This window comes from Harpia harpyja, chromosome 6 (genome assembly GCF_026419915.1).
Source record: "Harpia harpyja isolate bHarHar1 chromosome 6, bHarHar1 primary haplotype, whole genome shotgun sequence".
Classification (NCBI taxonomy): domain Eukaryota; kingdom Metazoa; phylum Chordata; class Aves; order Accipitriformes; family Accipitridae; genus Harpia; species Harpia harpyja.
In genome coordinates, this window is record NC_068945.1 from 42601553 (window position 1) to 42622533 (window position 20981).

Consider the following 20981-nt stretch of genomic DNA (forward strand, 5'->3'; position numbering starts at 1 on the left):
CCTCACCTTTAAATACAATCAGGTATGGAATTTTCCTTATCCAGCCCAGAGCCAGAATTGCCAGCAGTAATGAGGCCAACAGTATAACCACTGAACGTGTATACATATATACACGCTGCATGTGTGTGTAATGTGCACACTGTATACTAACATGCTGACAGGGCTAGTCCCACCAGCAGTTGGTTTATACCCAGAAGCATGATTATTCTTACTTCTAGCGTGATAATTACCTTAATGCCATATACAGTAACTGAAACATTATCTTATTGTCCAAATAAATACCTTTCTGGATCCTCCTGATCTTTTAATGCCAGCTGTGACTTCTGGAAGATGACTTGCCCATTTTAATGATACAAACTTTTTCCAAAGCCTTTCAGATGTAAATGACTGCCCTTAAGACCACCGAATGTAAATCCCTGTTCTTTCTAAATATTCTTTTTAAAAAAAAAAAAAAACAACATAACGGACTACTCACTCGATTGTCACAGTATGCAACTTGTATATTACTTTTTCATGCACTGATTGTACCCGCTAGGGTTCCTGCAGTTTTTTTCATTTTCATACAGAAAGTTTACCTGCATCTACAGTATGTTCTGTCACCCATTTAACCTCCTTTTCCTACATTATTTTTTCATTACCTTGCCTGTCTCTGCACTTCATGGGTGGTTTTCCAGAGCCTTATTAGACTTTCCAGCGCAGGACCCATCTTTCATCTTGGCTCATTGGCTGGCCTCTGCTCCGAGGAGAGGCGGCTGGTCCCTCTCTGACCCAGCTCCTCTCCTGTGAGGCTGCGATTTCTGGGCCTCGTGAGCCTGCTCATCTTTCCAGCACTTTTTGGTTTTTGGGGCTGATCCCAGCCTGGCATATGGACCTGGCACAACCTGCAGCTGCCTCCATCAAAGGCCAATGGACCCTTAATCATAGGTGTAAGTTTTTGCAGAAAGTATTCAGAGAAAATCTTTTTTGGAAGTCCCCATCTGGATGGAAAGTATCATTCTGAATACATTTAACAGATTCATTAAATTTAAAAGAACATTGAAGTTGATATAGATTCTTTAGAAACCCAATCTTTACTGAGACAAGGTACTTCCTTCTTCATCAGCTTTCTGCAAATGTTTTTCTGCTTATTCAGTAAGTGAAAAATAGGAAACTTTTTATCCTTAGGTAGTTGAGTGTCCTACACCCAGCTCTCACTAGGCTGAGAAACGAATCTCTTCGATCCTTCAGATCACAAAAAACCTCAGCAGTTAATATTAATGACCTTTTAAAAGCTTTTAAGGCAAGTTTTCACAAATATATAACTAAGACATTTGCTTTGACTCTTTAATAGCTTATGAAAATGTTGTGGTTGAATACATCTCCTGCAGTTTCCTTTGCTTTTCGCCGTGGGCCAATTTCTGCCCCACAGGAAGCTGCGGCATGCTAACGGTGGCTGGGGTGGCCTCCGGTGGCCACCTCACCGCAAACTCCAGTCCAACAGCGATAGACAAACACCCCTCTGATAAAGCCTTTCACCCAGCCTGGCCCCAAATTTTCTCTCATGGAGGAATCACCAACCGGTGCTCAAACTCCCAAGCACTTCAGTATCCAGGGCACGACTGTGACCAGCACAAGATCCTTTGGAAGATGCTTGAGCAAGCTCAGCCCATGCAGTTGGTGGTGGTGGTCTTGTACGAAATGCCCCATCTTTGCATCTTGCTGTGTTCCTGATGGCAGGAATTAATTGCCTCAAGGAGTCCGGAGGAGAGTTACGTGTTGGTTGGAAGAGTCCCAGCAGAAGTACGTCCTTCCAGAGCTGCATCAGTTTATGCACAGACAACTCTGCAGCAACACTGTCATGCAGAAATGGGAAGTAAATGCCGCAGAGTTTGTATTAATTATTCAGTAGCTTCTGTGCAATGAAAGACAAAGGCAAAAGTGGCGTAAAAGTAGAGTAAGACCTCAGACGCATTCCCTGCACGGACCGGGAAGGGCAAAGGCTGTGGTCCTCAAGCATCAGTAGCCTGTGCATCATGTCCGGGAGATCCAGCCCGTGCTCTTCGGCGCTTTGCAGGTGTGAATATCTACCACTTCTAGGCAGTCCTGGCAGCGCACAGCACAACACCAGTGGAATTTGCACTCGCATTTTGTCATTCTGCTGACACGGGAGGTGTCATAGCCTCTCCCGCAGCACATCACTTCACAGCTGTCCATGCCACGGGAGGTTTGGTTACAAACCCGACCAGCTGTCCCGAGGGACCCTGCAAAGGAAACACAGTAAAGGTCAGGAGGGGGATTTTAAGGAAGGACAGAAAGCATATGAAAATAGGTATAGGAGACATAATTTGCAATGTATTTGATCCTTCAACATCACATCACCCAGGATTCAATATCAAGCCAGAGAAATACCTATAATAAGGTAAAATTGCTCTCAAATTCTCCCATTTCTCCTAGAAATCAGGTCTGGAGATGAGAAGGAGTAAAACGGACCTAATACTTCAAGGCTCTGCCTGATTCTGTTGGTATCATCATGCTTTGCTTCATCTCTCTGCAGCAACTTTCACCTCTCCAGCGAGCCGATACCCTCCCCGAGGCAGCCGTGCAGCCCTGTCCTGCCCTCTGCGCCCAGTCCCCCAGGGCTGCGTGAAATGGGGCGCCCAGGAGGAGGACCCCCGTCGTGCTCGGGACCTCAAGGGCTTTGCAGGGAAGCTCTGGGTGGGCAGGGGAGGGCTGGGAAAGAGGAGACCGCTAAATTTGATGGCCGCAAGGGACACAATGGGCAGAGTAACCATGCTGCTGGTGGTTAAAGTCCTTGCAGAAATGAGTGCAGGAGCACCCCAACCACTTGGCATCGCTGCTGCACCCACCCACAGCCCCTGTGTCCACCAGTTCACGTGGCGGCTGAAGGGTGGCTGCTCTGTGCCCCTCTCATCTCTGTGGGGTAAGCACCAAAGGTTCTCCTCCTCTTTCTTGACAGAGATTAGAAGAAACTAAATTATAGCCTGCTGTGGACGGAAGGAGGGGTAGGGAAGCATATCACGCCTTTTCATGTTCTTAAAACCTCTCTGGAGTGGCTGAAATGACTCTGCCCACCTCTACTTGGCACAAAATGACTCTTTGAGGCATGCCTTAGCCTGAACTGCTACTTTACCACATCATAGAAGCTGCTGCTCATCTAACACAAACTTATCTTAGGCTACACTTCAGGATCTATACCGCAGCTGTTGACAGATTATTACCACCAATCTGAAAACTTCATGAATACTCATTGCTTCACCTAATTTCTTATGTATTGCTATTATAAATCAATTTCAGGTATACCCATGAGATGAATACTGTTCTGCCATTTTCCCTAGACCCGATTATAGCTCCATTCTTCTGTTCTTGGCCAAAATGGGATTCCCTAAATATTGACTGTGGTCATTAAATTAACTGGAAACATTTTACAAAGTGTATTCACAGGTGTACATCAAACATTAACAATTCACCTTCTTAAAGAAGAAAAATACATGCAGATGTTAATTCAAATTGGCATGAGCTAGGAGAGCAAACCAATCGTAATTGGTTTATTATTAACCAAAACTTAAGCTGTAATTAACATGTAATTATTAAAACTCTAAGCTGCATAAATTCTAATTTTCTTTTTTTTTCCCCCTATGGTGTACTCATGGTTGTATATACCACTGCTGTATTGAAGCAATTCATGACATACGTACAAGAATTCGTTGTTCCTCTGTCCCCTACTGTCACCAGCACCAGGGAGACTTCGTGTCTTTTCGAGCCTGGGCCCAGCCACTGAGGCAGCGAGTGTTCTCAGGGACTTGAGTAAAGTCACCTTCTCAGACTGCAGTTTTTCATGTGACCGACACATGATTTAGCCTCTTTCTTTGCTATGCTGGGGGAAATTTTGCTCTTTTCGCATCAAAGTCAGGACAGGCTTCGACTGCTGCCCCGGAGGAGTGTTTCAGTCCCTGGGAGGCATCTCAGCCTTCTCTCCCATAGCCTATATTCCTGTAATTACTTAAATATTTAAATATTCATTGGGTAGAAATGTACACCCACAAAGCTTCAATAGCAAATCGCTGGTGCCGGTCTGCTGCGGGCAGAGCAGAAGAAGGGTGCTGCGTGGCCGCCGGCCCCCCGGGCTCAGCGGGGGCCCACAGCTGCACCGGCTGCTGCCGACGGCAGAGACGCTGGTGCCAGCTCGGGGGTCCTGAGCTGCCACGGTGCTGCCAGGCCAGGCAAGCGGAGACCTGCTGAGCCACCCAAGGGGGAAGAGGCAAAGGGAGGAGAAGACATGCTGAACAGAGCCAGAGACGGGCTCCTGCACCTGCAGCCTCGTAAATCCTGGGTCGCCTCGGGGTCTGAGCCTTCTCACGCTGCTGCCCATGGACCAGCACTCTGCATAGCATCCTTGGGGAGGCGGCGGAACAGCACTTTAAAGTGAGTCTCTGCTAACAGGGCGAGCACCTCACGTTGATGTAAAAACCAGAGACGTTGCATCAGGCATACCCTGCACCAGGGAATCGGCAGTGATTCCCAGTCTCCTGTCCCCGCAGCCAGTGCCGGCACCTGGATCCCGTGCAGGGGGTCCCGGGGAGGAGGAGGAGGAGAGGTACCACCAGCAATGACCCACACGGGTGCACAGCACCCCTAGCAAGCCCTTGGCCATGCAGCTCTCCCCACAAGGCCAGCTGTACAGGGGCAACCTGCATGACAGGCAAGGCAGTGATGCCAAAGGCCTTTCCCAGATCCTTTTTTCAGGAATCACTCCACACTGGGGGGAAGAGAGAGTTCCATTGGCCTCCAGTGCCCCCAGTCTAGGCAGGGCTGAGGGGGCAGGAGGATGCAGAGCTACGTGATCCGCCTGTGGTCCCGTAGGAAGCCTGTGGCAGAAAACAAACCAAACCCTGCTCCCTGGCCACCACGGTCTCCTCCATCCATGACACCGTGCAAGCAGCGGGGACATCTGAACATAAGTGCTGGCGCTTGTGTCAGCCCACAGCAACATCCATCTCATCCCAGACTGTGCAAAATACCACTGAATAACCACTTTTACAGATGCTTGTCCTGCCCTCTCTGCTCAGACAGAAAAAAGGTACAGAGGCCAAGCTTGTGACTTACTTATGTGATTAACGTTCTGCATCAGGAATTTGGTGCAAATTCCTGCTGGCCTCCCCGCACAGGCTCTCCCTCACCTCCCTCGCTCTGCGTGCTGCTTTACCCGGCCGACCGGGCCCAGCCCCAAGTCCCGGTGTGCCTGGGCTGTGTAGTGCAGCACGCCTACAACAATAATCATCTCCAACAACCGTGATTTGGGTTAGATTTCAAAACGCTTAGCGTTTTGCTCTCAGCGTGCGGTTCATGTGAACCGAGCCAGACCCACAGATAGCCTTCGCTGTGCCACTGTCGCGTGGTGGCCGGCCAGGCGTCATTCCTCCAGTGGAGGAAAAGCTAATCCGCTCTCCTCCTCAGCACACCTCGGGGCCGTGCTACCCGGCTGCTGGGGGAGAAGGAAGACCCCACGTCCCCCCACGCCTGGCAGGAGCTGCCCCAGCCGAGGCACAGGTTAGTTTCCAACTCCAAAGTTCTCATTTCCAGAAGTTTGGGGAAATCGCACAGCAGCGAAGGAGAACCTGAATGGGATATGCCCGCTGGTTTGAACAGGAGTTTTGCCACTGACTTCAAAAGCAAAATTATTTCAGCCACTAAGAGATAGTCAGAAGCCGGTATCATCTGACACTGCCCACAGTACAACATCAACATTTACTATGCCGCTAAGAGAGGAGACTAAATTATCCATAGAATGTGACAAAAGAGAAAACAGGCTCATATAAAGGCTTAGTTTCCGAGCAAAACCAACACTTTTTAAAAGTTCTAACAGCATTTTCAGCTTCTCTCGTGAGAAAGAAGATGAGCAATAACTGAGAGCGAGCAGCCAGGCAAGTTACTGCGCTCCTTGGCAGGCACTCAGATACCCAGGTGATGAAGACAGCAGAAGACACTAAACAAAATAAGGCAGAGTTTTCTGATCTTTGCCTGCTACCTGTAATGCACCTCCTCATCGCTTAAGAGGCAGGAGTATGTTCTAACTTGTAAAAAGTTTTCCTGCAACCTCTTTGTTTTTATTTCAAGTGTTGGAATTGCCATGCCGACACACAACATTATACCTGCCAAAACATCCACAGCTTTTAATACTGCCAACTTTATGGCCCGTACATCAAACCCTTTCTTCTTGGTTTGCACAGTTGTTTTCTTAAGCAAACATATGGTAAGTAAGTTGAAAAATATTTTTTCCCATTCCTAAAGCACTAAAATGTATTTATTCCTTTATAACATGAGATTTTCCCTTCTATTTCTGTTGATTAAAAATCAGGCGTCAAGCAATAAAGTTCATTATTTGACTTCCACCTAAAAAAAAAAAAAGCAGTGAAATTCCCAACAACAATAAACTAGTTTCCACACAAGTGTTTGGGGAAAGAAAAAGAAAGAAGGAAATATTCACAGAAAAGTAGCTCTGAAGCTACTTTTTAAATCTAGAAAGATTCACGTGGCACCTATGTACAACACCCCAGTACAGCAGGGCTGGAGAGAACAGGCAGCGCACACCAGAGACAGCCTTGTCTGGAGGGGCTGGGATTTCCCAGGCCAGCAACAAAGACACAGCAAGGTGCTAATAAAAACAGCTTATCCAGATTCAGTTTAGAGTAAACACGTGTCTCGTTCTAATCTCCACAGCCAGTGATAGCTGTCTAATGACAGCTGTCAGCTCCCAGAGGCTCTTGGGGCAATTGAGCTACTCCCCTGCCGGAGCGTGCTTGGAAGAGGGCTGCCCTGATGGAAGTTATCGCAAGCTTCACCGTCGGCTTGCATGGGGCTGGGACTGCACCCAACATGTTTGCAATGCGTAAATTGGGAGATACGGGCCAAGAAGTCACACAGGGACTGACTGTATGCGGCTAACCTCAGTGAGCAGCTTTTGACATAGATCAAGATTGGTTTCCCTCCACGGGCTACATACCTCAAGTACTAACACATCTTGCCCGACACCAATACTTTGCAGACTGTACTTTAGTTTCACATTTTTCTTTCACTCTGGGCTTGTCCTCATTCATCTCAAAAATGCAGCAAACGGCTTACGTGGGGCAGCAAGGGAAATAAATTAACATGAAAATCATCCCATGAAGGACCCAAAGCAGATCACCCTGGGCATGTGGTTTGTCACCCAACGCACGGCTCCGTGGGGCTGCCCGTAGCACTGCACGTGCATGTCCAGAGTGCTTTCCACCGGGACACCAGTTGAGGAGGGTCCTCAGGCACAGCCGCAGCACCCCGTCTGCCTGTTGGGGACACAGGAGATGGCCACCACAACCCAGGCACGCAGCCCACACCCCGTGCACGGGCAGAGGCAGCAACGCTGGCTTTGACAGCGCCCAAACCGCGACCATGTGAGTGTCGGGAGAAACCTATGCATGACTTGAAGCACGTGGCACAGGGGTTTGCAGCAGGTCCTGAGGGACTGCTGCAGCAGCCTGAGACCATCTGCACGCAGACGCAACCTGCCTCTGCTCCACCATCACCTTCACGCAGCTGAAGCCTCATTGCTACCAGAACAGTTGCAAACTGTCAACACACGCTCGCCAACGCCATCCTGCCGCTCACCCATCACCTCCACCTTGGCGTCCATGCTTGGGGACCCAATCTCTCCGCTCCATATGCACCACCTCAACACGCGTAGCTGAGCTCAGCTTGCTCTACACGCTTTGGTGGGGGTCTCCCTGCAGGAAGAGGCTTCACTCAAACACTGCCTAAGTTTTTTGGTTGCTCTGTACCAGCTAATTTTTAATAAACCTGTTGTAAAATGGGGTGTTTTTTTGCAGTAAGACATTACATGGTTTTAATAGTATCTATGAACAACCTGTAACGAAGACTCAGCCAGCAAGCTGGCGATGCCCGTGCTACGGCTGCTCAAACATTTAATCCTTCCTAACAGAAGCTTATAAGCAGACAAGCAAGAAGGTTTTTTAGAGCATTTCAGAGGTGAAGTTACGCACTCAGGGTAAGACAGTACACGTGACAAAGTGCCACTTGTGTAGTCATCACTTTAGTTCCCTTCACAGCTTCTTCATTTCTAACAGGTCTCTCCCTGTGTAGTCCTGGGTAGGCTTGTATTGGTTTTGGGAGCTGGAAATGTATGCTGATATAAGGGAAGACCATGCAAACTGTGGCAAAATTTGTAAGTTCATGCCAAGATTTTCAAAAGCCATCTGGGATGTCCTATCTCTGTTTCTATCAAATTATGAGTAAAAAATTGTGAGTAAAAATTATTTCAGCACCCATGTGAGCAGAATTAAGTGAATTCTGAACATGTCTGAAAACCTTCCTTTGGTCCTTTTCTAAAAGTCATGAAATCTAGACAAGAGGTGGTCACGTTATTACATTTTCCTGCTACTGAGTTGTTATTAGTGATTTCTACATATCACATGTCTCCCGAAAACAATGACTCCTCTTTTCCTTCTAGGAAAAAAAATACTAACGTCACATTTTTCATGTAGTGGGGGTGATCCATGTATGTATGTCCAGCTGTCTCCCCCAGACAGACTGCCAGACCCAGAGGGGTGTGTTCCAACCCAGCACCCTCCGGTGGCTGCTCACCGCCAGGGAGAAGACCCAGAGCTACAGGCTCCAATGGCAGAAGACAAGGTATGTGGTTTTTTGGATAGGCTGCTGCTGATACAGCCCCTGAGCACCTTTAATTTACTGGTTCACATGCGTTAGCACACCCAAGCCGCAGAGGACACTGGCTTGGTCGGTTTACAGTTTGTGAAGCCGTCTCCTGGTCAAGTCGTGATGCTTCGTAAGATTTGCTCTGTGAATCCTTCGTTCAGTCCCAATACTAACCAATCACCAGATATGCTTTTTTTTTTTTTCCCTGAAGCACTAAATTGCTTGAATTCCCCAGAGAATGAAAGGCAGAACTGTATTCAAGGACATACTAATGTGCTGTGCTATTAGATTTAGCTGACGCTGAGATGCTCCCCAGCTATTTCCAAACTCAGACTTCCATAATCTCATTTCATTTCCAGTCATTTAACAGAGCTGACACTCTGGAGCGCTCAACAGGGCAAACCACAGGTAATAAAGAAAAATTGCTTCTCAGCTGCTGAAATTACCTCTCTCAAAGCCAGATCAGTTTTTGTTCGTCTGATTCTTTCTTTGCTCCACGCAAGCAGCAGGGCATCCTGCAGCCTGTTAAAGGTTTACTGCAGCTTGCCAAAAATGTGCTCTTCCAAACAGCCACATTCTCTGAATTCTGGGCAGCAAAGGAACACCGCCTCATCTGCAGCCTTATCTTGAGCTGAGCCAAAGAACATGTCAGACTCTGCCATCTCTGCACAGGCTTGACAGTGTCAGGCAAGCATGCGTAATACACCACGGTGAAAAATGCCCACTCTTCTCCACGATAACAAGACTGACAGATGAGATTAGTCTTAGTACAAAGAGATTATTAAACAGCTTTTTGACATAGAAGTGGGTCGTGTATGGGCTCTCCTTTTTGGGGGAAAGAAATCATGGGTTTTACAATGAACAAGGCAACTTCAAGAAATAAAGTTTTGAATAAATCCTAGTCTGCAAAGTTAGTCTCTGCACAATGCTACAATATGCCCATTTAGTCACTTGGATTAAAGTATTAGACTTTACAGTATTGGTCACTATGCAAGGAACAACATGTGCTTGTGCAGGTAATAAGCATCACCTGCAAAATCCATAAATAACATTTAAAATTACCTTGACTACTCAACTAACCAGAAACACTGTACAATATAAGCATACTGGATGAAATTCTGGGTTCACTGAAGTCAATAGTACATGACCAGGATTTCACATATTGTTCTTATTTAAGTACAGTTGTTTTGCAATGCTTATTCCAAGTAAACTTGGATTGTAAATACGCAGTAGTGCCAAAAAGAGTTGAGCTGCATCGCTATCCAGATACTTATGGATATGTCATACCGGGTGCAATGTGGTACGTTATACAACCTATTAATTAGTTCCACAACATCTTTCATACATTACTCAGTCTGGCTCTCTTTTCCACATTTCTGGTTTTCTAGTTGCTAGTTTTTAATTGCCACATCAGGAAATACTATACACGGGTCAAGAACCGTTATAGCAGGATTCCTGGTGCTTGGCAATGCCTTGAATCCTGTAACACTGTTAAGCGTGTCTCTATTGGAATCTCTGAAAGCAGAAAATTCCAGTGTTAATAGCAGCCCTGAAACTTTACCTCTTCCCACTGGGGCTGGCACAACTCTTCAGAAAATGTGATGGTTATCACGGATGGAGCCAACCCTGTCTCGTAAAGAGGAATAAACAGCTGTGTCGCGCGATGCAGTGGGCTGTGCCCCACCGACCCCGATTCCTTCATCCACCTGTGTGCCCTCCAGCTGCCTTGCACCACGTTACCGACAGCACGCTCATGGTTTGCACCAAACTGCTGTACCTCCTGCATCACCGATGGGGAGAGGTGCGTCTACAACTAGGGGGGCCACGGTCCACAGTGAGCTGCGGGGAATGGGCAGATAAAGGAGGACGCTGGTCTCTTGGGAGTCCGCACCAGTAGCATAACAATATGGAAGAGAAGAAACGCGACAGGAGGTGGTATCATGGGGACATCACGGGACTTGGGGCTGCTGTAGTTGCACCTGGCAACTCTGGAGTGAGCCGTGTGATACGAGCGTGTATGTGGCTGTGTATGGTATGGACCTGCCTCCAGAGCATAACTCAAACTTGCCCTAAAAGCAGCTTTTGCCTTGCAGTGTCTCCAGGGATCCATAGCATCTGGAAGAATCTGCTGAATTATATTAGAACAACTGGCCGTCATACATCTAGGGATGTCGAGGAGCTATTGTTCTTGTACAGAGCTGTCCTTCCCAAACATCTTCCTGCCTGCTTCCTGCTAGTTACATGCATGGATATTTTTATATATATATATACACACATACTCAATAATAATGATAACTTTTGAGCTTCAAAGTACAAATGTCTGAAATAAAACCATTCACGTGTAATGACAGAGGCTTACCTACATCCCTGTCCCTGATACAGTAGTCTGGAGAGCTTTCAAAGTATACCAGGTCATTCTTAGTTGGCTTCTTAAATCTCTTATTAGCCACAGTGAAACCCGTGCCATCTTGATTCATGACCACCTGAATCGCTCCATTGTACTTCTTCCACAGATAATCTCCTGTTTTCCTAAAGTCTGCCATGGCCAGCCAACAGGTCCTTAGAGTGCATGATCCACTCACACCGTGACATTTGCACTCCTGTTTCAAAAACCGCTTCACGGCCTGTTTAGAAACGCAGTAAAATATACACAGGTAAAACAAACTGTAATTTATGCTTCCCAGCCCTTTTCAGTTCACCGGTAATGCCAGGCGTGCGGTGGGTCTGCAAATCACGGTCTGTAGTGACACCCACTGGTAGCATCAAGTCATCCCCACACGGTTGGGCTGCTCTGGTTGCTCGACTCAACCGTGCAGACAATCCTCCAGCTGGTGGGCTTACCTTCCCTGCTCCTGCCAGTCATCCCCAGGGTCGAGATGGTCCAGAAGGCCAGGGCACAGACTGGACGGGAGGAAACCAGTTGGGAAACGGGCAGAATCACTCAGCCCCTTGGCAGGCGAAGGCACCCCCTTCCCCATCGTTCCAGCTGAAGCATCGCCGTGCTGACCCTCTCTAGCTCGCCTTCGTGAAGTCGCCCTTTGCCCGAAATAGCGTTTCAAATATTGCCCGGAAATTCATAGGCATTTCATATTTAAATGATTTTACAGAGACTGTGCAAAGCGTCGTACCTGGGCTAGGCATCAGATCTATGCAAAATTTTAAAATACAGTATTTTTAAAATGCTTATAAACCTTTTAACAAACATTTTAGAATAAGATCTTCATTAGCTTGCACTGGAGAGATCACCTTCATCATTAATTTAATGTCTGGATAGCATTAAAGCCATTTCAGCTTCATCTCAGACATTTAAGCTATCCGTATGACATTGGAGAACAACAGATGGGTTCATATACAATAAATAATTCATTCCTAATTCTGAAGATATGGATATTTGATCTATAAATATTATGCCTTAAGGGTTCATGAAATATGAAGATTTTAGAGTTTGTACAAGAGGAACAGCATCATGGGAGGAAGGTAGGAGAGAGGAAAGCGCCGTGATTAGAAGTGAGACTGATGCACAGTGGGGCAGCATTTTTCAGCCAAGCACTTAGTAATAAAGCGAGAATGTGTTATAAAACCAAAGTACTTTTAATTTTCTTTCCAACTTGTAAATGATATGACTACTTCAAAGAAGTCACTGACATTCCCACAGCCCCACTTCATTGCCAATGGTACTATCACAAAACTGGGATTTAAGCAGATGCTGGGTTTTAATTATCTGAGTGAAAATCAGTTTAGCTACTCATACGTTTAAAACAGCTTGCTGGAATAGTGGAAGAAGTACCTAGGAATGCAAGATTTTTTTTTGTCAGTGGTGTTCCTATACTGATACACAACATATTATTTTGTATGATTCATATGGGAATATTGTAAATATTTATTCTATGTGTTTTTGAATTAGTAAAATCTGAATAGTCTAGTTTTAAAAGAAACCTATCCACACCCCTTTGGGGGGTGAGAAAAAGCCGAGGGCACAGCTGGTCTTACCCAGATCCGAATGCCAGGCTTGTGGATGGGCCGAGGTAGTGAGATCCCTGCAACATTAAACCTACACTATTGCACTGTGGATGCAAAGCAGCATCCCTTTCTATAAAGCAGGTCCTAGAGCATATGAAAATGTGCTGATTATTTTTAATCGAATCTATTTCTTCAAGACTCTTGATCTTTTTCTAAAAAACCTACCTGCTTACCGATACTGTCTTATTATTTGGCATATGTATTTTTTTAAACTTACTAAGACACTCATCTGTTACAGAAAGTACTTCCCAGCATGGAGCTAATTCACCCCTATAAAGTCTTTGCTTGTGTTGTAGACTGCAGTCTCTTTTGCACAGTAACATAAATACAGCCATAGTGCTGCATATGCATATCACTGATCTGAAAAGCCTCATCTGTCTATATTACATATTAATTACACCTGCTGGTAATAAACAGGTGGAGGAAAGATGTTGAAGGCAAAAAATTTACCAGAAAAATCATCTACTTGCAGTACAATTCATTAAAATTGGATCTTTTCTTCTAATAAGGGCTAGTTAGTATAGAACAATTTTACAGTTTATAAAGGGAATATTTTAATACAAAAAGATCAGAGTATGAACAGTTTGCTTCCTACTGAATACACGTAAAGGAAAACCAAAGACAAGAAGAGTCTACGAATCATTTTAGAAGTGCTTGGTCTAGCACGATAAAAAATTTTGCTGTCTTATTTCAGGTGTCATGGATGCAGCAAGTTTTGAATAAATTTTGAATAATGAAACAGCATATTCCAGTTTCATGCACTATTCTTACTACTTATAGCTACCCCTACAAAATGTCAGTGCCTGTATTCCTCAGCCGTTGTACTGGCAGTGGGCAATATGTCCGGCAACTACTCCTTCTACTCACCTACAATAAAAAAGTAAAGACTCTTTTTGTTGAAATTCAGGAATGGTATTTTCACACAATGTTTAGAAAAGGGGTTTGTTTAGAGCAGGTCATACCCCAGGGCCAATGCCTTTTGGAGGAACATGTATTTTGGATTTATTTTCTTAAAAAGTGAAGTAATTGTATTTTATATCTGCTCACTTTGTGTTTAGGTTTACCATATACATACGGGAATGGACAGGATGGTTTTTTTCTCCAATGCTATTTTGAATTTACTCTTTAATAGTCAAGCCTGTTCTTCAGTGTGGTCTTCAGCCTCCCCTAGGCATTTCTATTCTGTATTAACCAAAAGTAAAACTCCTCCATATATAAGGCTCAGAACTAAACCTCCATCCAAACTGATCCTGCAACGACTTGGACTCCTGCTTAACTTCCCACACAAGGAACCGCTGAACTGGCTCAGATGGGAGCACTGTTAAGCAGTTGCACCCAGTCTGTTTGGAGATCTCTGCCACACCGACCCTCCAAGGGAGACAGAAATAGCATCTCAGTCTCCTGCTCGTCCCATACTTCTTCCTAACTGCTGAGACCAGTCAGCAACGGCCAACCATTCCCTGCCCCAGGCCCATGAGAGCTCGCTGAGAGCATCTCCAGGCATCGGGGGGATGGACACCCACCTTCCTTCCAGCTCTGTTGTTGTGAAGGTTCATCAGTGCTCTTGCATCTTTTCCTTTCCATTCTTTGGCATCCACAAAGGCTCTGGCAAATTTAACACCGTAGTCGATGTTATCGCTGCAGCCACCCCAGTCAAAATGGCCTTTGCTGTCCTTGGCAGAGCCTTTCTTCTTGGGATCGCAGGAGCAGGATTTCAGCTCCCCTTGGCTACATGCCCTGGTGATGGCAAAAACAACTCCGGCGGAGGAGATGGCATGTACGAAAGCAGATTCCCGACTACCTGAAACAAAAAAAGGCGCTTTAAAAATCGTTGGGGTAGGTAGTTTGAGTGGCTATCCTAACTCAAGCCAGTTAGCCTGGACTTTTTTGCTGAGCAAAAGATAAAACTGGGCTGAAATCACACAAATACACATTCCCTGGAGCCAGAATTAGTCATGGCTTAAACTTGGACCCCTCCCTGGTAAAAGCTCATCAATATAGTGTTAGAGTTGGAAACATTAAATGTTTGCTTCTGATATTGATTAATATACTTTCACGGATCAGTTGTTTTGTACAGATACGTGACTAGGACAGCTGGTATTTCTATCATGTTTCATCGATTTAGAAAAATATATGAAGTGCTATCTCAGAGATAGGTTTAAGAAATTATTAAATAGGGATACTGGAACAGCATGTAGGTTGCAAAATACTGCAAATAACTTTTGAAACTAGCTTTTCCTCTTCGAAGCACTTGGAATAAACTTTCCTGCTTAAAAGGCGGTAGGGAGAAATCTTGGGTGTTATTTTCTGAAAATAAATTAAATTTAGGTTTTCTGCCTAGAACCAAGCCCGGTAACCATGATTCACACAAACAAGTTCCATTAAATCAATGGCACTGCTTGTGTCATGCTTGAGGCAGGATTTGGCTGGGCAGCTGTGACTCCTCCACGCCAGCTGCGCGGGCAGTTTTCCCTTCTCTTAACGAAGACACTTTATTATACCAAAGATTATCTGCACTTCTAGACTATGCCTACTCTTAGGCTATCGGGTACATATTTCAACGTACTAATTGCTTAAGTTTATTTTAAGATGTAGTCATTTACAATACAGACCTACCTTATATTGGCACAGCTCTATTTATGGGAATGGGATATTTTCATACTTTAGAAGTTTGTTAGCACTGAAGGAGTGAGAAGTAGACTTTTGTGCAGTATCTAAGACCACTAGCAGTGAGAAAGACCCGTTCGGAGGATTTGTAAGCCTTAAGTAATGCTAGCGCAGTAAAGTAGGACCCCAAAGAAGGAATGTTATCTGTGATTTTATTGTAAGGGCAGCATTACGCCATATAACTTATTATTTAGTATTTCTATTCCAGTAGCATCTAGATGTTTCAAATAGGAATGGGCCCCGGACTTCCATGTGCTGTGCAAGCCTTTGGCAAATGGCAACTAAAAGCTTGCAGAAGGACTGGGCAAACCCTGCCTTCCCTACGCTGCCTTCAAAATCAGGCAGGAGATATCACGGCTTGTTAGAAATCATGCTCTTTTGAAGACTTATTTCTGAGAAAACATATTCAGAAACATCAAAACTTTTTATAGCGTTAATTAAAAAGAAACGCTTGATGTCGTTGGAAGATAAATATTTCATTTGAGTTTATTAAACTAATCAAAAACATTTCATTTCAAATTAGAGCAATATCAACCTACATTTCCCATGGCAATCACTGCCTGATCAGGCTCAGCATAGAGCTCAGAAGCCTGACGCCTTAATTGTCTCCCATGAGCCAACAGCAAAAACTTCACTTTTGGAAAAACTGCATTTTTACTTTTTTTATGAAATAGCCTCATCAGAATTAGGCCATGTTCTGCCAGACTTGTTTTCCTGAATGTCAGACAAACCTCATTGAAAACTTCAGCTGATGGGTGACGTTACTGGTTACTCACAAAGAATTCCTGAGGGAACGTGAAGTCGCTTACAGGAACCGAGCGCTTACCAGCTGCGGAGCCTGGCACTGAACGATGCTCTGTGGATGAAATCCCACTGCTCGGGTCAGTGGGCCCAGTGTCTCCTGTCCTCCTCCCCATCCCCGCCGCTGGCTGGGGCAATGGCCTCGGGGTACTTTCCTCCTCCTCTCCTTGCAGGTGCCCGGCTGCTCACAGCCCGGAGGGGCTGTCTCGGACGGTACCCGGGACATCCCAGGGACACAAGCGCCCGAGCAGGGTCAGCCCCACCAGTTGCGTGCCCAGGTGTGGCGTTGGGTGAAAAGAGCCGCGGTTCAGGAGAATCTCAGCACGTTTATCACTTGGATAAGGGCATCCTGGCAGGGTAACAGATCTCAGCTGTTTCTTTGAGCCGAAAGGACCATATAAGCTGCCTGAAGACTCACTAGATGCCTTAGTCCAACATATAGATGGCAACAACACCCTGCTTAACCGTCCTCCGCCCAGGGTGGGAAGCACATCGCGGTCCTCAGCTGCTCGGGGTCTGCACAAGCCTGGCTCCCCCCTATCAGATGTGTCCCCGCTTCTCATTCCCCCAGAGCCTGACCTGAGGGACTGGCTGTTGCACCCCCCTGCAGAGGGCTGAGGGCCTGGAGGGCCATGCTGCCCCGGCACAGGCACAGAGCCCACGCCTCAGCCTGCACCTCGTGGGCAGCACAGCATCCCCCACGAAACGCTCCAGCGGGAACCGGCCTGCCGAAGGGGTTGTCATCTGCCATCCCAATGTGCTGGGATCCTGCTCGGACGCGGGGCTCCCCTTTCAGCCCCCCGAAAGCACCAGTGTCCCTAGACGGGGCGGGCTGTGCTGGAAAGCCCTCTGCCCGACTGTTGCGTTCTGGCCCCTCGGTTTCTCTGTAGCCCGTAACTTGTGGTTTTGGGGTCCACTATGCACCAAAAAACTGAGAAGCTGGGAACCGTAGGGCCTGGCCCTAATGTGCCGGAGTCCCCTTTCTAAACCTGGTCCTTGTCTTTCTGCTCCGATACAGGTTTTGAAGCGGAGCGGCACTTCTCCTTACCGTACGTGCTGCTCTGCCAACCGCGAGACCCCGGGATAACTTTGCATTTCCCCTTCCCTCCCTCCTGAAATGGGAAGCGAAGCTTCTGGGCTGCTAGGACCAAGGAGAACGGGAGGAGGGCCGCCGCTTGCCCCTGTTCCCCCCCCCCCCCGGTGTCACCGACGGGCACCCCATCCCTAAAACCCCCTTTCACCCTCACGCCGACCCCCAAAACCCCCTTGTCACCCTCAGCCCGCGGGCGGCGGTTGCGCGCCCCGCGTGGAAGGCGCACACACAAACACTCCCCCCCCCCACACACACACCCCCACGCCACGCGGGACTCACTGCGCAGCAGGACGCGGCCGAGGAGACGCTGCCCCCGCTCCAGGGCGTTGCAGTCCCAGCGGTGCCGGCGGAACTGGTGCTGGCACTCGGCCGTCCAGGCGGCCACGCCGCGGCCGATGGAGAGCATCGCCTCGGGGTAGCGCCGGCAGAGCTGCCGCTGCCGGCTCACCAGCCCCGGCACGTTGTCGCACATCACCCGCGACGACCCCACGGCCCCCATGTACCTGCGGGAGAGAAGGGGCAAGGGCAGAGGCGGGGAGGCTGCGGTTACCCCCCGGGGCACCGGCTCCCCCGGGGGGAAAGGGGGGGTGTCCTCATCTCCCCCCCCCCCCCCCCCGTCGGCGGGCAGGAGCCTGCCTCTGGCGGATCCAGAGCTGCAGCTGCCTCTGCCTTTTTTTTGGATGGAAATCCTTCAAAATCGGTCTCCGGCGCTGTGTTTTTTAACAACGTGAAGCATTTAGGAGAACCCCAAACCCCGCTATTACAGCTCCGTGCAGGACTTTAAAAAAAAAACAAAACAAAACCAACCAACCTTGACAAAAATTAAATCACATCATCATCTGTGTCCAGATGGTCTCTATTAGTCCTGAAATGTTTCGAAAGGTACCTTTTATAAAACCCAAACTACTATAGGTGTCTGTTGAAGGGATCAAACAGAAGAAAGTGTCCTTTCCTTGTATTTTCATTATTTTATACGATCAGAAAATCGTTAAAGCCGTGACTTCCAGAGGAATATATATTTAAGTGGCAGCTAAAAGACGGCACGACAAAAAGCCATCGCCATAAATAACGTTTATACGGCTACGGACACAGATAGCATTTTCACTGAAATATGCTCGGTCTGATAAATCAGGCTTTGATCCCGCGTCAGCCCGTGTCAAGGTTAAATGTGTTCCCCAGGTTTGTAAGAAGCGGTTTAACTCCTCTTCCCCGCCAAGACTTCTCGGCCTGGGCTCGGTTGGGGTCCCCCGTTCGAGGGGCAGGTTTGTGTTTCCATCCTAACCCGTTACACGGCCCCGTTTTGCGGCGAGCTCCCTCGGACGCCCCGCCTTGAGCTCAAATATCATTTGAAGTCGGGTCCTGCGCTGCCCGCAGGGCTTTCAACCCTTTGCACTTGCAGTTTGCAGTTCAGCGAGGAGAAACTTTGAAGGAGGGAGGGGCTGGGGAGGGCGAGGAAGAAGGAGGGAGGGGAAAAAAATTTAAATTATTAATAACAAAATACCCCTGCTGTAGCCAATTCCCAGAGCCGCCGGGGCGCGGGGGGGGGGGGGGCTGGCTGCCAGCAGCAGGGCTTCACCCGCGCACCTCGGGCGTGTTCCCTGCAAGCCTGCCTCCTCCTCCTCCTCCCGCCGGCTCCGCTGCGCCGGGGCAGTGCGGCCAGGGCCGGGAGCTGCCCCGCTGCCCCCCCCCCCCCGCACCCTTCGGCTCTGCCGAAAGCCCCGCTCAGCCCTCGCAGCTGCTCTGCGCTTAGGCCAAGGAGGAGGCCGGGGAGCAGGGATGGGGTGTGGAAGGAGATGCCGAGACCGTCTAATCCCGCTTGCTTTAAGGCCGGGCTTTCTGGACCGGAGCAGCTGGCAGCAGCGAGCTCCGCTTATACGAGCCTGAGAGGGAGAGGCTTCCCCCCCCCACCCCCCCCAATTTCCAATTAATCCGATCCCACCTTCCCCAAGAGCAAATAAAAATTCCTGGAATTGCACAGCTTACCACCATGAGGAGGTGACTGGTGGGGTCGCCCAGACCAAGACCAGGGGAAGAGACCACCAGATCCCAGAGAGAAAGTTCATGTTAGAAACGCTGCGGTCCACATCAGGTCAGTCGCGGGGGGCAGAAGAAATCCCATGGAGCGACAAGGACCGGCAGGAGCAAACGCACCTTGAGGGCTCCCTCCTTCCGCGGGTCAAGCGCCTCCGCATCCCCACGCGCGGCCGCGGGGTTTACTGATCCCCTCCCGGGGCACGGGGGGTGCCGGTGGGTGCATCGCTCCGGACTCCTCCCGGTTCGCCTCGCACCAAATCCTTCAGGACGAGGAGCTCAGCCCCGCTCCCATGCTTCATCTTTGCCCTGATCCAGCTCTTCCCTGCAGTCACAGCAAAACTGAGGGGCTGGCGTGGGCTGCTCACAGACTGGGTGGGTTCTGCTTTGGTTGGTGTGTGTGGTTTGCCTTTTTTTTTTTTTTTTTCCTCCTCTCAAACTCTGATGGATGAAATGATGTCAAGAGACACTGGGGGAAGAGGAGGAGGTAACACCTCCGATTAGGCAAGGAATCCCGAGAAGCCAGTTGCTTTCTAATAACCCTACAACAAGCAGACAGTCCGTTCAAACGCGCCAGCGGATGCTCCGCCAGCCGCTGCGCAGCCTCCGGCGGCGACCACCCCGGCTGCTGGAGACCAGGCACCGCCGGCGCTCCGCACCCGCACCGCGCCCGACCCGCCAATACCGGGCACACACCGGGCTCGCCCCGAGACCGCGACCTGCTGTCGGCGGGAGAAGCCCGGAACAAGCACAACCCCGGTGCAGGGGGGTCCCGGTGCCCCCCTCCGCCTCCGCCCCCGGCGGCCCTTGCCCGGGAGCAGCGGGGCGGGGAGCGGGGCGATGCCTCCGGGGTGGAAGCAAATTGGAGAACAAGGAATTTAGCAGCTTTTTTTTGCTTAGTGTCATCTCTGTAAGGCAAACACGGGGTAACAGACACTCCAGGCAAGGAACCCTCGTTAACTAGAGGGAGATGCCCCAGTTCCAAGTCAGCCCTCGCTGGCTGTAACAAAGACAAACTCTGAAGGTTGCTAAGTAACTTAGGGACTGACTGCACAGTTCTTGTTCCTGAAAGAAGCCTTCGGTTGTCAACCCCAGGTGAAAATCCTGGAACAGCAAGCTAGCTAGGAAGCACCCTTTGAGTCCTGTTCTTCAGGCAGCACTGACAGCCATGACTCTCTGCAGGGAAGGCATCAGTCTTCCAGGCTGTCACTCGCTAGGACTTCTTGAGATCACAGATGGAAGCGTGTAGTGCTTCAGAAAGAAAATGCAAAAGGTAGAATTGTATCAACTTTCGAGGTGGCAACATTCACCCACTTATCAATTTAACTTAAAAAAAGCCCCAAACACGCCCACAGAAACCACCCACCCACCCACCGCCCCAATATCAGAAAAGCTTTTGGCTGCAAAGACTTTGGGTTAAGGGCAATTGAAGCTTGGAGCACATTACTGCTTCTCCAACAGTACTACTTGTCCAGAGGCAACTACAGTTCCAATTACTAACTCCAGCAGGTCTTAAAAGCAACAGATGAGCATTCAGCATCTGTTTGATAATCAGCGTGAAAAAACACACCCATTTTCAGCTGCTGGCCAACTTCACTTTCTGAAGTTTAAGAGATACACCTTGGATCAATTAGCAAGGGTGTCCTGGTTTCAGCGGGGCTAG

At 48.3% G+C, this 20981-nt stretch overlaps 1 protein-coding gene across 1 annotated transcript; it reads right to left on the reverse strand.

Annotated features, from left to right (window-relative positions):
* Nucleotides 1-1247: 1247 nt before the first annotated feature.
* Nucleotides 1248-19416, reverse strand: WNT2 (Wnt family member 2). Its single transcript, XM_052790810.1, has 5 exons — nucleotides 19271-19416; nucleotides 17567-17790; nucleotides 14250-14527; nucleotides 11066-11330; nucleotides 1248-2240 (listed from the first exon to the last, which is right to left on the reverse strand). The coding sequence occupies exons 1-5, from the start codon at nucleotides 19348-19350 to the stop codon at nucleotides 2011-2013; spliced, it is 1077 nt and encodes a 358-aa protein (XP_052646770.1). The 5' UTR covers nucleotides 19351-19416; the 3' UTR covers nucleotides 1248-2010.
* Nucleotides 19417-20981: the final 1565 nt, after the last annotated feature.